The 18,073-nt window shown below is 43.0% G+C and overlaps 1 protein-coding gene across 2 annotated transcripts in view; it reads left to right on the top strand.

Annotated features, from left to right (window-relative positions):
- The window catches only part of LOC137438996 (sucrase-isomaltase, intestinal), a 674,815-nt gene that overhangs the window by 519,835 nt on the left and 136,907 nt on the right, over positions 1 to 18,073 (top strand). For both annotated transcript variants that reach the window (XM_068134544.2, XM_068134543.2), the window contains exons 22-26: positions 2,473 to 2,561; positions 2,744 to 2,793; positions 7,310 to 7,486; positions 12,015 to 12,152; positions 12,263 to 12,472. In XM_068134544.2, the coding sequence (XP_067990645.2) occupies positions 2,473 to 2,561; positions 2,744 to 2,793; positions 7,310 to 7,486; positions 12,015 to 12,152; positions 12,263 to 12,472 (664 nt within the window). The remainder of the gene's footprint in view (positions 1 to 2,472; positions 2,562 to 2,743; positions 2,794 to 7,309; positions 7,487 to 12,014; positions 12,153 to 12,262; positions 12,473 to 18,073) is intronic.

Genomic DNA, 18,073 nt, shown 5'->3' with positions numbered 1-18,073 from the left:
GGATGAAGCTATTACAATGATTCTAAAGTGAAGAAGTGACATTATATCTGGGGTATTGCACTCATACAATAACGTTTTCAAAGAAATCAAACTTGTTCCACAATCAGCAGTCATTCTTACAACGGTTGTGCTCCATTTACACGTGTAAAGTGGGAAACTCTGCCGTAAGTAATCGCTGCTGTAATCTACGTAATCTCTGCCGTGGATTGCAATAATTTACAAATGAAAGGGGCCCAGAATAAGCAGAACTATAACTTTCAAAAATAAAACAACAGAAACAAGTCCCAAAAAACGTTCTTTTTTAAACAGAAAATGAAAAATAAAACATGTCGGGATGGAATCCCCTGAAAAGAACATCCAAACAAGGTAGGAATGACACTTACAATACGACACCACAATCCTTTTACGGATTGCCATCATGACATACTTTCACATTTTTCTGTCTCAATTCCACAACAAAGAAAATACACAATTACCCCAACCCACACTACAAATCTACAACTCCCTCCCATGTAGACATCTTCATACAATATTGTTACTATTACCACACTGTCACCGAGGAGAAAAAATGAAAAGATGTGATGGCAATCCATAAGAGGATTGTGGTGATGTATTTTGGTGTCACTCGTCCCTTTTTTGTTTTTTTGGTGGAATTCCATCTCAACATATTTTTTCCTTTCTTTCAATTTCTTTTTGTGACTTATCAATGGCTGTTGTCTCTTTCACTTTTTCTGACATGTTTAGTTATACTTACTATCATCATTGTATTGTGTGTTGGTTTGTAGTATTGTTACGGCCCGCGGTTTAAGATGTTATATTTGCCGAGCGGAGGCTCCGCGACCGAACAGTTATTCCCCGACTAACACCCGATTCACCCAGACGTTGGCCAAATCGCGCTATGCTAAATCAATGATAGAAAGGACACGACGACTGGGATAGATGAAAGGACGCAAGGGGTACAGTTCTCAAGACCTCCGGAGGAGGGTATAATTACAGTGGTGGAGAAAAGGGGGTAGATTACAAGGCAGAGTGAGGTAAAGACACAGAAGAGATGGGCACTTAAATACAATCTTATCTATTCCCGGACAGACCACGGACAAACGGACAAGGTAGACTCACACGGGGATTGATGGCGGGAATGGGCAGGTCGGTCGATGGCACAAGGTGCACCTTGGCTCGGGGACAGGATAAAGCACGGTTCAAAAGATGCAGGGAGGTCTCACAGCGCTCGGAGGTGGTCTTGCTTGCTCCAAGCTCAGCGCGCATCTCACGTCACCTCCCTCTCACTGCGCATGCTCAACGGGGAGTGACACGCCCTCGGCTGGTTGGTTCCGCCCCAACTGGGGCCGGTCCGCCGCTTCCATTGGGTGCGGGGGTTACCGGGCTCCGCCCTTGACGAGGAGCCGACAGGGAGCCCCTGTTTGGTAACCCCGTCGAGCACATGTCCGATGGCGGCTCGTTGGGAAGGCCTGGTGCCCTCCCACCACTCCTACCAAGCCGGAGTGAGGACGCGCACTCCCTGCGCTCGTTGTTGTTGTTGTTGTTGTTGTTGAACTGTGAGGAAGAGCTGCGGGGAGGTATTGGGAGGTCCTAAACTTCCTAACGGTGCCATACAATCACATTCTGGTGCAACGAAGGGTCAGAATTAATGGAAACGAATCCTTAACTGACATAGACTAAGAATAACTAGCAAGATGTCCTATAGTTGTCTTACATGAGATGCGGTGAACCTGGGTGCGACATTTAATGGGGGAAATAGGGGGAGGTCGGGTCTACAGAGTGTTGTTTACAGAAAATGGGACTAGGGAATGGGGGATTGGGGAGAGTTGGGAAGTATTGAGGAAATAGGGGAATATTTACAAGCGGATATGGATGGATGCAAATCCCATATCCGCAACAGTATGTTGGTAGGGATGCAATGCAGCTAAAAAGGGTAGCGTTATCATTCCTGTATCTACGTTTTATTTTTATTTGTTGAGAAGATATTATCTAAGTCATAAGCATTCATTTCTATCTTTGGCTATAATCTAGTCTTCTGACCTCGGCGATGCTACTCACGCAAGAACAGCAAAATAACATTTATGGACTTTCCTTCCAAGCGGAAAGACCTGTTGGAAGATGGAAACTATGGAGAAGAAACTCCACAAAAGACGATTGTTGTTTGAGGAATTGACTGGGCTCCTGATAAATTCTGTTGGCACAAATGAGGAATGGTGGATAGGGGTGGGGAAGTGTAAAACGTAAATATTCCTCCATTTTAGACATGTTTATACATGTTTTTATTTATTTATTTTTTGTTTCTTTTTGATACATGTTTTTATACGTAAAAAAATCCATTTATTTGTTCAACTCCTTAGAGATCCATACTCCCTTCCTTTTCCCCTTATTCGTTTCATTGCATCAACACTGTTTTGAGATTTTGTTGAGGTAAAGATCAGTGAGGGAACACTTGTATGAAATGTTTGCATATAGCCGGAAACAACCGATGACTTTGCTCATTGCCCTGGACGATGATGGATCAGCTGTTGGGGACCTGTTCTGGGACGATGGGGAGAGTTCAGGTAAAGCATGATCGTACTTCTTAAACATTAATGAATGCTCGTAAGCAATAACGTTTTCCAACTATGACTTGGAAAAATATATTTTAAAATAATTTTGCAATTGCCTTTAAAAAAACCATAAAGGCTTCAATTCCTGAAAATAGTTCTCCTTTAGTGACATTTGAAATATAATATTTTTGCAGAGACATACGAATCCAAAAACTATATCTACTCTACCTTTACCTGCAAAGAGGTGAGACTTTGCACTCTGTATTTTTTGAGTGTTTAAATGTTTTATTTTTTTACATGTGTCTGCCTAATATTGAAATAATTTGCCATAATATATTGAATATAATATTATGTATTGCTTATACGAACATAAATTGATAACAAAGAACTATAACATTAATTCTCACCTCAAAAGAAATGACAATTGGAAATGAATGCGCAAGTCCAGTTGAGCAGTTGCTGTTTATGTATCCATGCTGTATTTATCGCTGATGTGTTATAAACCTGAACTATTAGCCCAATGTGAATGTAGAAATCCACTTGTTGTGATTTAAGTGTCGCTCCAACGAGCTGCAACTCTTTTGTGGACAGCACAGGAAATCAATTTTTAAGATTCTTTGTGGGTCAAAATCCACAATGGCAAGATTGATAAACTGTCTCTGAGGATTCGTTGAAACTTTGTTTCCTTAAATCTTTAAATCAGCCTCTTCCATTCCACTGCAGGATAAAAGTCTTCCTCAACTCTTGTTGAGGGGTGTTTGGCAGATTTGTCACACTTGGAAAAGTGCTGTTTAGTGAGTGAGCAGCCGTATCAAACCCACACCAGCAAGGAGAGAAAGAAACATCTTTAACTCGTCGACCAAACAGTCAGCTCAAACCATTATTTAGAACCACAAAATACACTTCAAAATGGCATTGGTGAAGACCTTACCTTGATAAACATAATGCAGTTGAGCACAACAAGAAGCCATTCGGACCATCACATCTCTTTTGTATCCAAATCTCATCAAAGGGTTATTGTTTTATCATTGCTCAAGCATTTCAACTTCTTCCATAAACAAGATCGAAAGTCTAACATCGGCGTATCCGAGGTTGTTTGATACTTTAGTTGAAGAGGATAGTATGACCTGGGTGGAGATACCAGTTAGCAAGTAATGTAAGTATTACATTTTTTTTTTAAGTACTCTAAGTCTCCAAGCTGCTGTCACCATGGATAGTGAAGAGATTGCATTGAGACACTGGTTTATTCTATGTTTCGAGTCAACAAGGCTGAGGTCAGTCAAACAAAGGCTGAGGGCCTTTCACTCACTCACCGCAGGCAGGTAGGTGGTCTTTCTGTCTTCTACCGACTCCTCTCTGGCCTTGCACCCCCAGCTCTCTCTGTGCTCTGTCCCCCAAATATTCCTACACACAAGATCTGCCAGCCACCCTCTGATGGTTAAACTGCCGAAATCTCGGCTCTCTGCTCACCTTCACTCTTTCATTCCTCTTTTCTCCCGCCTCTGGAACAAACTCCCTCACTCCCTTCAATCCCACTCGTCCCTCCAGGTCTTTAAAACAGCTGTTCACCACCATCTCTTATCTTCCCCCATCCAAAACCTTGATCTTTTCTACCCCCGCTAATTCACCCCAGATCCACCTTGTTTGAAATTGCAACTTCTTTCCTGGAAGTCCTGGCAGTGTCCATATGTTTTATACCTCTCCCACCCCCCCCCCCTTCCCATGCCCCTCCCCCAATGCCCTCTCCCTCTCACAGATCTCTCGATGTCTCCATGTCTCTCGGTCCCTGCTCTCAAAATAATGTTGTGTTTGTGTCCTTCCTCCTCTCTCCCCATCTTGTCTACCGCTCCCGATGTTATATGTTTTATGTGTCGGTTTGTCTTTCTGTGTGATTAATGTTCGCTCTTTCACGAGCCTCGATCTTGTATACAACAACAACAACAACAACAAAAAACAAACAAACAAAAAAAAACAATGAACCAACCATACACCGCTTTGATCTAGAAACTTTGCAATAACGACAAAGGGATTGCAGTGTTACGATTATATTTACTGTATCATAAGTATTAACGCTATTATTATAATGAAAACAATGCCACTATTAATAAACCTGGACTAATTTGTCCAAAGCTGCCTGAAAATGAGCCATGAAGCCTGAGGCCTATAAGTACTGTGTTGTTGGAAGACCCATAACGCCTATGCTTTCGATATTTGATGGTCATTTTAACAATAGGTTTGTTTGTGTTTCACACTGGATGAAAAACGTAACGGGAGAGCATGGCAAATGTGATATATCACAAGTTCAACAAAAATTCTGGCCTGAACAGCACAGGAATCAAAATGGCGGTGTGTGGAGTCAGCCGTCGTACACTTTAATGACATCACAGACGTACTCACATCACATCACCTCTGTCATGTGACCATATCCTCAGCTCTGATTGGTGTCCGTTTGAGGGGACATACATACATACATACATACATATGGACAGACAACCACTGTTCTGGACGGCTTTGCCCTATGGGCTACGCCATAAATAATCAATTACACAAGAAAGATTTGATGCCATACAATGCACATGGACAATCATGATTTGTGTGCATCATGCTTGAAAGGGACTTGTGGGAATTTCAGAATGTTGAAAAAAAACATCCCATTATTCCCATGTATTTAAAAATATGAAGCATTTTATCGAAATCACCAAAAATTTGTGATAGCCTGGGATGTCTGCATTTCTGCATCATTTATCTACCATACTACTTCGGATTTATTTACTACTTGTAAAAGGTCCGTCAAATGTGATGGGTTGGAACAGTTTATTCAATGGTGCAGCCTTGTGAGCTTGCCAAAGTCTGAAGCCCCAGCCTCGTGTCCGGTGTACTTATGGTGTCTTTATTTATTAGACATCACTAGTGTGACTCGTCACCACACGTCGTTTCAGAGGGATAGGCATCTTTGAACATTTCGGTATCTTTTGGGTCTTCATGGTGTTTGGGTCTTCAGGGCCATTTGGGCCTTTAAGGGTGTTTTGGGTCTTTGGGGTGTTATGGGTCTTCGGGGTGTTTTGGGTCTCCGGGGTGTTTTGGGTCTTCGGGGTGTTTTGGGTCTTCAGGGTCTTTTCGATCCTCGGGGATTTAAGGGTACTTTTGGTCTTTGGGGTGTTTTGGGTATTCAGGGTGTTTGTGGTCTTCAGGGTCTTCAGGGACTTTTGTGTCGTCGGGTTCTTTTGGAGTTTTTTCGGTCTTCAGGGTATTTTGGGTCTTTTAGGGTATTTTGGGTATTCAGGGGTCTTGGTGGTCTTAAGGGTCTTCTGGGATTTAAAGGGTCGTCAAAGGTCTTTGGGGTCTCAGCAGTCTAAACGTAATTAAGAATTCACGGACTGTGTTTTGGGTGTTAATTTATTTGAAGAAGAAGAAGACGTTTTGGTCGCATTTCAACAAACAAACAAACATAACCATATACGTTTGCTCTATTATAATAAGATAGACATAAATGAACACTCGTTTAAATCTGCACGCGTTGCACATCGTGTGCAGCAAATCTCACCTCCCTGTGCCTTGTATTTATTGTTATTTAAAAAAAATACCCTTCCGTACACCACCCTTGAGGGTCGGTTTGCAAGCCACCCTCTACAATTCCAATAGAAGAGATGTAATTACTCTTGTATGGAAAATGTTTTTCGAGTTTGTTTTATCCTCAAAAATAGACCGTGGTGAACAGACATTCGTGTTAAAAGTTTGGCCTTTGAAACCCACCCTTATGAAGGGGGACAAACATGTGTACAAACACACAATCTGACATTGTGTTTTATATGGTAAATAGTGGTAGGGTTTATGCAATCAAGGCATGACTGAAAGATCTACTCTTTTTTTTGAAATACGGTATACCATATTTTATGTGTTTCCCAATACATCATTCCTCATTTTTGTTCTTCCATTGGTCTTTGCAAATACAACAAGTCAATCAGAGAGTGAAAAATACATAAACCAAGTAATCTATCTATAATTCCAGTAATCTCTGTGTGTGTGTATGTGTGTGTGTCTGTGTGTTTGTCTGTGACCGCTGTTTCTCGACAACTACCGGTCCGATATACTTGAAACTTGCCAGGTATATTGCTGGGGACCCGAGGATGTGCCTTTTCAAGGTTTGAAATTAATCGGACAAGTGGTTCCCAAGGTATGGTCACCGTACTCGCAAGCCGTTCGCTTTGGCTTTGCGAATGGACCAAACCATTTCATGTAAATAGAGGGGGGGGGTTCTACCATACTCGCAAGCCGTTCGCTTTGGCTTTGCGAATGGACCAAACCATTTCATGTAAATAGAGGGGGGGGTTCTGTGGTCGTTACTGCCACGTGGTTTCAAAGTTTTTTTTTTGTTGTTGTTTGCACGCATGTTTTTTTGCACCCACGTACGGGCACGCCCTAGTTAATTAAATTCCTTTAGTTCACCTCCTCCACCCTTCTCATTGCAAATCGAGCATGTTCAACGAGTTATTTAACCACATTATTAAATATTTCAACTTATTTCATTTCCTCTTGTTCAACTTTGCTGTTGTGGAAAGGAGAATGTCTTAGTCAAGTGCTTGGTTGTGCTACGATCATCAAAGTCTTCACCTGGCGATGCAGAAACTGTTTCATCCACGTATATATTTGATGATATGAATCGGTAACATTTAAATTTTGCAGCTCCAAAGAATTCCACTCTACTTTTATTACCTGCATGAATGTGCATCACCTATTGCTTGTTTTTCTACCTCCCACAGAACAAGCTCTCAGTGGTGTCTGAATTTAATAACTACAAAGATCCCGAACCTGTTGTCATTGATGTTCTTCGTATCCTTGGTTATGATTCTGCACTGCTGATCGTCGTTGTACAGAATGACAAGAATGACTCCACAATCCTTGAAGCCAATAATATCAAATACGACCCAATAAATAAGGTAGACCGAACTCTTTCATTTCTACTTCATGATAGTACTATGTATATACTAGTCGTAGTTGATAAATAATTTGTAACTGTGTGGCTGGGTGAGGTGCTGGCAGGACAGCCTAAGCCTAAGGGTACGCATACTCCCTTTTGAGGTGTCCATCCTAGGTTTCAATCCCAACCCATGTATGAACCGTCATCCCAGTGTTTCATAGGTATGGTCAGGCACCATCAATATGTGTGCCATCCCGAGAATGGATGTTAAATTGGACGTCCCATCTGTCGGCATCAGTTGGTGGGCGTTAAAGATCCCATGGTATCCTTCACGAAGAGTAGACGACCAATCACCAGTACCATGAGCAAATTGCAAATTCCGGGCCTGGCTTCCTGTGCTGGTGTGATGACTCATCCAGGATTGTAACCCCAGCCAAGAAACTGCTTAAGCAGAACTGACACTCTGCATAGATCATGGTACATGATGTTGATAATGGCTGTGTGGCTACTTTTTGCTGTAGAGAGACTTTGATTAGGATTCATAAAAGGTGATGGTACTATGAGCCAAGCTCGTAATATGGTGAGCTTTGTGACCCAAGCTAGTTGTAGTATCGTGTACAATATGAGCCAAACTCATAAAATGGTTGGCAGTATGGCCTGAGTTTGCAGTATGGTGGGCAGCAAGTATGGTCCAACCTTTAAAATTATGGATTGTATGGACAAAACATGCAATATGGTGGGCAGTAAAGGCCAAGATTGTAGTATGGGGGGAAACATGGGCCAACCTTGTTGAATATATGCATAATAGTTAGTCTTATATTTCTTTTTAAGGTTAATACTGTGGCTTCATTAACTATCATCTCTGATCACAGAAATATATATATATATCATGTTAAGTGTGAGAATTTTCTGAGGAAATTCAGTTGGCTCAATAGCGCAGTGGGCTGTCACCGCGTAAGTGATGGAGGTCCCTGGTTCGAGTCCTGGGTTGAGTCGGAATTTTTCACACTTAGCCCCACGTAGGAATATAATTCCTGTTTATTAAAATATATATGTTAGAATGGACATGCCCGTCATTTCCTAATAGCACGTGTAACTTATGGTGGCCATCTTGTAGTATGTAATCGATAATGTGACGTCATCAATTTGCGCTGAAGATCCGGGCTGTTTTCCATCTAAAAACATCCAATTTGAGGGATAACGGCGTAAATATAAACACTGACCTACGTTGTGTACTACTCTCGATATCAAATGGGTAACTTGTGGAGTATTTTTGCCGCATATCACTCGCTATCGTTCGTAAAATACTTCCGCGTGTGTACTGCACATTGCCTGTCGGATATCAACAGTGCTCCACAACGCTCGTTACGTTCTCCATACAATATATATTTCAACGAGAAAGCCATCAAATTGATAATTAAATAATAGATCCAAGTGGCTCTGACTGTCATCTCTGATGGTCAGTTTCAAAATAATAATGGAGTAGAGGCAAAAAGCTGAAATGTTAACGGACCAACGGACATCACCACCCATTTTGTAATGGCTCTTTCAACCTCACAGTATATTGTTACGGATTAGGGGTCTGGGTTTATCATGAGGGACCTCCTCGGACCTTCACCCAACATCTGGTCCTGGGGCCACAGATAACTCTGGGGTCAAACAGGTTGCTTGGCAGTATGGGCCCCGGGGAAAACAACCTCACATACCCCACCCACCCCTCCCCTCCCGCTTTCTTTACCCCACCATGTCTCTCTTTTATAACTTTTTTAAACAACTTTTTTTTACGAAGATCCTAAATTAGAACGACATGCTCATAAACAAAGCAAAATCACAGCAGCAGCCTTTTTAGCTCACAGTTTAAGTATCGAAAAGTAAATAAATAAAGTATTAACAAATCCATTACATGAGTTGAAGTTTGTGGCTCTGTGTGTCAGTGGCCGCTTTTGGTGCTTCTTTTGCTTTTCTGGACTGGGTTTGAATCTTGGCCCAGTTATAAACTGTCATCCGACATGAACTGTCGTTCATCAATGTGTGTGCCGGCCCTCCGATGGACGTTAAACAGGGCGTCCCATCGACATTAGTTGGTGGACCGTTAAAAGATCCCACCGTATCTTTCACGAAAAGTAGGCAAGTTATCGCTGGCACCCAGAGCAAATTAAAAAATTACTGTTCTAACCTTAGTCGAACGTCATGCCTGAACAGCCGGTTCATGAAAGATTTGAGCCAAACTTCCCCTGGCCAACCCCCAGAAAGTGTGACTTCAAACAAAGCACAACATAATCTTTCACCTCCATGACTCTTCAATCGTGTAACAATGAGAAAGTGAGGACGAGCTGATGAGGGGTTTCACTGAACTGTTAAAAAATTATCGGGGAAGTTCGGACCACTCAACTGGCCCCGGGGCAGCGACCCCTCTAACCCCATCTCTACCTCTCATCAGTCCTCATACAGTCATACCACCCAACATCAGTCCCAGTCAATCAAATGCAATCACAGTCCCACTGGCTTCGTACAATCAGTAGTATTGACAATAATTGACAATTTCGTAGTCAACGTGTGGCCCTGAATGGGTTTCTCTCATCTCCTCTTCCTGTTCTGGCTGGAGTTCCCCAAGGCAGTGTTCTGGGCCCTGTGCTTTTTCTGGTCTTCATCAACGATCTCTCTGACTCTCTGGAAAATCCTCTCTATCTCTTTGCTGATGACTCCACCCTCTGCCGCTCCATTCCCCTTCCCTCAGATCGGCAGTCTGCAGCCTCCTCACTCTCTGCAGACATTGACAAAATCACAGACTGGTCAAACAAGTGGAACATGTCTTTCAATCCTGACAAATCTCACACTCTTATGATGTCTCTCCGAAAAGAGCGACTGGAAAACCCTCCCATCTACTTTCTCAACAATCCTCTCCAAGAAGTTCTGTCGCTCAAGCTTTTGGGTCTCACTATCTGCCATGATCTTTCCTGGGAAAACCACATTTCCAAGATGGCATCCAAAGCCAGTCGCCGACTGGGCATCCTCCGTATTACGAAGTCGTTCCTTGGCACACCTGAGCTCCTCGCCACACACAAGGCTTTCATCCACAGCTCAATGGAATACTGTTCCCCCCTCTGGGCCGGTGCTCCTGCCTCTCACCTAGCTCGGCTTCACGCTGTTGAAACCAAAGCTTTCAGAATCATTGGAATCTCCCGCGATGAAGCTAACTCCGAGGGCCTTTCACTCACTCACCGCAGGAAGGTTGGTGGTCTTTCCGTCTTCTACCGACTCCACTCCGTCCTAGCTCCCCCAGCTCTCTCTGTGCTCTGTCCCCCAAATATTCCTACAGGTCGCACAAGATCTGCCAGCAACCCTCTTCTGGTTAAACTGCCAAAATCAAGACTCTCTGCTCACCTTCACTCTTTCATTCCCCTTTTCTCCCACCTCTGGAACAAACTCCCTCACTCCCTTCAATCCCACTCCTCCCTCCAGGTCTTTAAAACAGCTGTTCACCACCATCTCTTATCTTCCCCCATCCAAAACCTTGATGTTTTTTACCCCTACTAATTCAACCCAGATCCACTTTTTTGAAATTCCAACTTCTTTCCTGGAAGTCCTTGCAGTGTCCATATGTTTTATACCTCTCCCACCTCCCCACAAGCCCTCTCCCTCACACAGATCTCTCGATGTCCCTGCTCTCAAATGTTGTGTTTGTGTCCTTCCCCCTCTCACCATCTTGTCTACCGCTCCCCTCATTTTGTGTTTTATGTGTCGGTTTGACTTTTTGTGTGATTAATGTTAGCTCTTTCACGAGCCTCGATCTTGTATACAAAAAAATAATAGCCGTTAGGCCGATCTAGTTTCCGGCCACCAATGGAGCAAGGCTAATTTGCCGAGGTGAATAAATCATGCAAATCATGCTCATAATGGCTAAATACAAATCATCATATAAATTATGAATAATCACTACTCACTTCTGGAAGCTTAGACCACGTTATTTGTCCTAGTTTATAGTTTGTGCGGTTGATCACAATACATTCTGCCCCACTGCTGCTGTGTGACTTCCTGGAAGGCGCCGTCATCATACATACTCCAAGATGGCCGCCAGAAATTCTGTGCTAAACAACGGCATGTCCATTCTATTTTGTATATATTTCTATGTCTCTGATCCTTCACTTCGATATCAGGACCTTCCCTGTAATTACATATAAATCTCACTATTTCTAATCAAATGTGCCTTTCGTTCAATAACTCGTTAGTTGGTTGACAATGTAGCAAAGACTGTATGAATTGTATTACTTTGTTTTTTTTCAGACATTCTATTTTGTTCTCATTTATTTCAAATGGTTTCCAAATCCACTCTGTATTCAAAATGAATATCAGAACTAGTTATCAAGGTGTTGATCTACCTTTGATGTTTGTAAAATCTCCAGATTATTTGTTGTCCCCTTGTGTGTACCATTCTCACCCCCTGCGTTACTCAATCTCCTCACAATTTCCCTTTCTTTTCCATTTACATCCTCTTCCACTCTATTGCATCATTTGCAGATGGTCATAATTATTTGATGTGTTGGCAGGTAAACACCGTCCAAGGGATGAAAATGGTTGTAGGATCATCATACTCTGTATTTTGGGACTCAGTTGTCCGTTTTGACTGCCATCCTGAACCAAAAGCGAGTCGCCAGCTGTGTGAGGACAGGGGTTGCATCTGGAAGGTAAAGCTCATTAAACTCTATTTTTTTTCCTCCATATTTTTCTAATCCATAAGCTCTGATCAAGGAATACATGTCAACATATAACTTGAGACTTTCCCTACCTCACCCAGGAAACAACAATACCAAACGCTCCCTATTGCATATTTCCTCTTGATTATGGTTATAAGATTTCAAAGTCCATCAAAAACGGTGAAACACAAAAAATAGCAGAGATTACCCGGAACACGGACTATCCATCGAGATACAAATCGGCATCTCCAGACATCGGAACCCTCGAGATCAAGGTGGATCTCCTGACTGACTATCTTGTGAGGTTCAAGGTAAGAGTTTGGCAAACATGGTATGTGGTTTGTCTTTGATTGAATTTACCATTCCCTGGACAGGCTCTTTGTGAATAAGACTTAATTATCTAGTACCACAACTCCAAACTCTAGTCTTAGCCTAATAAGTATATTTGGTAACTAGAGTTATAATATGGTTATTGTGGATAATGAACACTCTTGCCTTTCTCGAGGCGTTTCAATCTTCTGCGCAAAATAATAATTCCTTGGGCCTTATGAAGCTTTCCAAGCACACTTTATGCTAGAATTGGTGTGTGAAAGAGTTAAAACCTCAAAATACTTCCGAGAGTTAATTTGCTTCCATACAATCTGAAACAAATTAATTCACAAAATGGAAAATTTCCATCTTATGAGCTTATAGATTAAGAGCCGAGATTTCCCAAAAGCAAATGTGAGATTGTGATTTGGAATTCGTATGAAAGAGAATTTATAAACGTTCATTTAAATATCAATATGAAAGAAACACTTTTCGCCACATTTTGTAATAATTTGGAAAAATATTAGAGTTATAAAGTGTGACTTGATTTGTCGATGTAATACATTTGTATGAATTGTATTGGTGAGATTATATAGTTATTTCTCATCTTTCCATCATGAAGATGCATTTGTGCCTAAAGTGGTTATCTTAATATATACGCATCAGGATAGGATGGTGAGGAATTTGAGAAAAGAAAATTTTGACCTTTATTTTTAGTTTATTTTTAATTATTTTTTATTTTTTAATTAAAATCATAGAAACTGGTTCATTTGAAGGTTAAAGCTAAAGTGTAGAGAGAAAAAAAGAGATCTAATTTCCTTCAGATTATGACGATGTACTTGTACAACATGAAACACTCAATCAGACAAACTTCCATTGTCTCACCACAATTCTAACTAACACACACACACACACACACACACACACACACACACACACACACACACACACACACACACACACACACACACACACACACACACACACACACACATACACACACACACACACGTATATATTTATATAAACATACATACATATACATACACATGTACATATAAACGCACCTATACAAACACATACATAGATATATATGATGTACTTGTAAGTACTTGTAAAAGCTATTTTCTATTTTTTTTTATTTTTTTTATTTTTTGTATACTGAATCGAGGCTCGTGAAAGAGCTAACATTTATTTCACAAACAAATCAACCAGACAAACAAAACATACAAAAAGAGGGAGCGGAAGACAAGATGGGGAGAGGAGGGGAAGCACACAAACACAACACCTGAGAGCAGGGAGAAGCGCGGGAGGGAAAGGACCTGGGGGGAGGAGGCGTGGGAAGGGGGGGGGGGGGAGGTGTAAAACACAAGGAGACCAAGGACTTCCAGGACATAACTTGGTATTTCAAAAAAGTGTATGATTTGGGGTGAAATTAGTGGGGGTAGAAAAGATCAAGGTTTTGGATGGGGGAAGATAAGAGATGGTGGTGAACAGCTGTTTTAAAGACCTGGAGGGTGGAGTGGGATTGAAGAGAGTGAGGGAGTTTGTTTCCTTAGGCAGGAGAAAAGAGGAATGAAGGAGTGAAGGTGAGCAGAAAGTCTTGATTTTGGCAGTTTAACCATAAGAGGGTTGCAGGCACATCTTGTGCGACCTGGAGGAATATTTGGGGGACAGAGCCCAGAAAGAGCTGGGGGGGCAAGGCCAGAGAGGAGTCGGTAGAAGACGGAAAGACCACCAACCTGCCTGCGGTGAGTGAGTGAAAGGCCCTTGGAGTGTGCTTCATCGCGGGAGATTCCAATGATTCTGAACGCTTCGGTTTCAACAGCGTGAAGACGAGCTAGGTGTGAGGCAGGAGCACCAGCCCAGAGGGGAGAGCAGTATTCCATTGAGCTGCAGATGAAAGCCTTGTATGTGGTGAGGAGCTCAGGTGTGCCAAGGAAGGACTTCGCACGACGGAGGATGCCCAGTCGGCGACTGGATTTGGAGGCCAGATTTGAAATGTGGTTTTCCCTGGAAAGATCATGGCAGATAGTGAGACCCAAAAGCTTGAGTGACTGAACTTCTTGGAGAGGATTATTCAGAAAGTGGATGGGAGGGTTGTCCAGTCGGTCTTTTCGGAGAGACATCGTAAGAGTGTGAGATTTGTCAGGATTGAAAGACATGTTCCACTTGTTTGCCCAGTCTGTGATTTTGTCCAGGTCTGCAGAGAGTGAGGAGGCTGCAGACTGCTGATCTGAGGGATGAGGAATGGAGCGACAAAGAGTTGAGTCGTCAGCAAAGAGATCGAGAGGATTTTCAAGAGAGTCAGAGAGATCATTGATGAAGACCAGAAAAAGCACAGGGCCCAGGACACTGCCTTGGGGAACTCCAGCCTGAACGGGAAGAGGAGATGAGAGAAACCCATTCAGGGCCACAGGTTGACTACGACGAGAGAGGAAGTCTGCCAGCCATGCGTGGAGATTTCCATGGATACCAAAGGAGGAGTGTTCGGTGAGCAGAGCGGGGTGCCAGACCGTATCGAAGGCACGTGATATGTCAAGGGAGACAGCTTTAATTTCCTGTTTGGCATTGAGGACCTCCATCCATTGTTGAGAAAGCAGAAGCAGCATGTCCAGAGTAGAGTGACCAGGTCTGAAACCAAATTGATGGTCAGAGATCTAGCCATTGGAGAAGAGGAAAGATTTCATATCTGAAGCAATGATGGATTCCATGACTTTGCTGATAAATTGGGAGAAGGCTGATTGGTCTGTAGATGCTAGGATCTGTTTTTGCACCTTTTTTGTGCAAAGCGGTGATGTTGGCTGATTTCCAAGCAGATGGCAGATGACCTTGAGCAAAAGAGGGTGAAGAGAACAGAGAGAGGGAGTGAAAGAGCGGAAGAACATGATTTTAGGACCCGTGGGCTGATGCCATCAGGACCAGTTGCAGAATCAGAGTCGAGGGTTGACAGAAACTTTTCCACCTTGTCAGGAGGAAAGGACACAGAGTCCAGGAGCAGCTGGGTACGACTGGGTACGGTGGGTACAGAGAGGGATGGGTTTGGGACAGAAGATTTAGAGGCAAACACAGAGTTGAGGAATTCAGCTTTTTCACGTGCGGAGTCAGCCGTGTAGCCGTTTGAGGTGAGGGAGGGGATGGAGGGGGAACAAACACCAGAAACGGATTTGACCAGACGCCACCAGGATTTGGAAGAGGGAGACAGATAAGAGAGTTCGGTCTTGAGAACGGAGAGATATAGTTTCCTGGCTCTCCTGAGGGTGGACACACACTTGTTTCGGGCTTTGTGAAAGGAAATGAGATTTCCTTCCGTTGGATTTGCTTTCCAGGAGACGAAAGCAAGTTGTTTCTGAGCAACAGCCTCACCCCAAGAATCCGTGTACCATGGACGGGAGGAAGGGTATGACAACTGAAGACGAGATGGGATAAATCTGTGCATGAGAGAGAGTAATTTACTTTGGAAGAATTCCCAGGATGAGTTGATGTCAGAGGCGGTAGAGATGGGAGACCAGTCCAGATGATTGATGGCTGCTTGAAGACCGTGCCAGTTGGCCTGAGTGAAATGCCAGACCCGTCGACGCTGAGGAGGCTCTCTGAGAATGGTCAGAGAGATGTCCACTTTGACAAGCACATGATCAGATGAGCCGATTGGAGCAGAAGAAGAGCAGCAGACATTTGCAGGGAAGTTCGTTCGAAAACTATTTGAAGTTATCTTACTATTATTCACCAAATGTCGGTCTGTCTGTTCAAAGGTACCGTTAAAACTGCTGAACCGGTCACAAAGATATTTTGGGTGGGTAATCCTGGGACCCTTGGGAGTAAAATAGGCTATTTAGTTTTCCCAATTTCAGCTTTGGTCTCCAGCATTCTCAGGTTTGGACTCCCGTATAACATTAGCGTTCACATAACGTTCATTGTGACGATGTTCTCATTGTGACGATCTTACTATAATTCACCAAATGTCTATGTCTGTCTGTTCGAAGGTACCGTAAAAACTGCTGAACCGATCGCAAAGATATTTTGGGTGGATAATCCTGGGATCTCGAGGAGTAAAATATGCTATTTAGTTTTCCCAATTTCAGCTTTAGTCTCCAGCATTCTCAGGTTTGGACTCCCGCATAACATTCGCGTTCGCATAACGTTCATTGTGACGATGTTCTCATTGCGACGATGTTGTGACGATGTATGTGTTCATGGTAGTGTTTGACGTGACGGTGTGAACGTAATTTCGTAATGTTTTTCGTTTCGTAATCCTTTCATGAACGTTTAATGTTTAATGAACATTTTGTAGCAGTTACCTTATTGGGACATAATCCACGTGCACGGGCCAGTGGGGCTTTTGATTGTGTGGGCGTGACGTGCGCGCGGTTGATGAAGCCACACCCTCAGAGGGTTTTGGCGCTATAAAAGCTGTATGAGTTCCGTTCGCGGGAGGATTTCTGTCGGAATAAAGGAGATTTGAACACCTACAAAATGGCCTCGTCTTCTGGTCATCCGCAACTCCTAAAGTTTAATGTTTAATGAACGTTTAATGCCCTTCGATGTCTGGGGCCGCACGTGCGCGACACTAGACGGGCCAGCGTGGATCTTGCCCTTAGCCGTCAGGCTCGGGAAAACCGCTGAGCCCCATCCATGATGGGGACTGGGGCTTGAGACAGTGTCCCACGAACGAGGAATTCCCAGTAAGCGCGAGTCATCAGTTGATTGAGTCCCTGCCCTTTGTACACACCACCCATCACTACTACTGATTGGACGGTTTGATGAGATCCTCGGATCAGCCCCTGCACGGGCCGTTCTCGGCTCGTGCCGGTGCACCGAAAAGATGAGCGAACTTGACTGTCTAGAGGAAGTAAAAGTCGTAACAAGGTTTCCGTCGGTGGACCTGCGGAAGGATCATTATTGGGACAACATGAGAGCGAGCGAGACGCGAGACATACAGTAACGTGAAAAAGTAAGTACACCCCATGTAAAGTTTTGACTTTTTCAACATACAGCTATTTGATCTTCATTTCAACAATATTGATCGATAAAGGTGATATAATATAACAAATATCATGAAACATTTACATTTTGTAGTCCATTGTATAATTTAAATAAACATAAATGCAAATTTCGCATGTACAAAAAGTAAGTACACCCCTACATTTATCACTACTTCAAATACCTAAAATTAGAATCAGGTGCACCAGCTCAGGTGCAAATGATTAGAACATCATGAGAGGATCTTGGAGGAACCTGTCTTATTTAAACCTCAGACATTTAGTTTGGTTTGCTCTTTGTTGTTGAAGTGTGTGGCGTCACCATACCTAGATCAAAAGAGCTCTCTGAGGCCTTCACAAAGAAGGTTATAGATACCTACGAGTCTGGGAAGGGATTTAAAAAGATCTCCAAACAATTTGAAATCAATCATTTGACTGTCCAGAAGATCATCTACAAGTGGAGAAGATTCCAAACAACTGCCAACTTGTTCAGGCCAGGCCGCCCCAGCAAGTTCAGCCCGAGAGCAGACCCCAAGATGCTGAAAGAAGTCTCGAAGAACCCCAGAATGTCATCACGGGACCTTCAGCTAGCTCTTGCCACTGTTGATGTCAAAATGCACGAGT

The sequence above is a fragment of the Myxine glutinosa genome, chromosome 13, assembly GCF_964187855.1.
Source record: "Myxine glutinosa chromosome 13, kmMyxGlut1.1, whole genome shotgun sequence".
Lineage (NCBI taxonomy): Eukaryota > Metazoa > Chordata > Myxini > Myxiniformes > Myxinidae > Myxine > Myxine glutinosa.
This window is presented reverse-complemented; position numbering and strand designations above follow the sequence as displayed.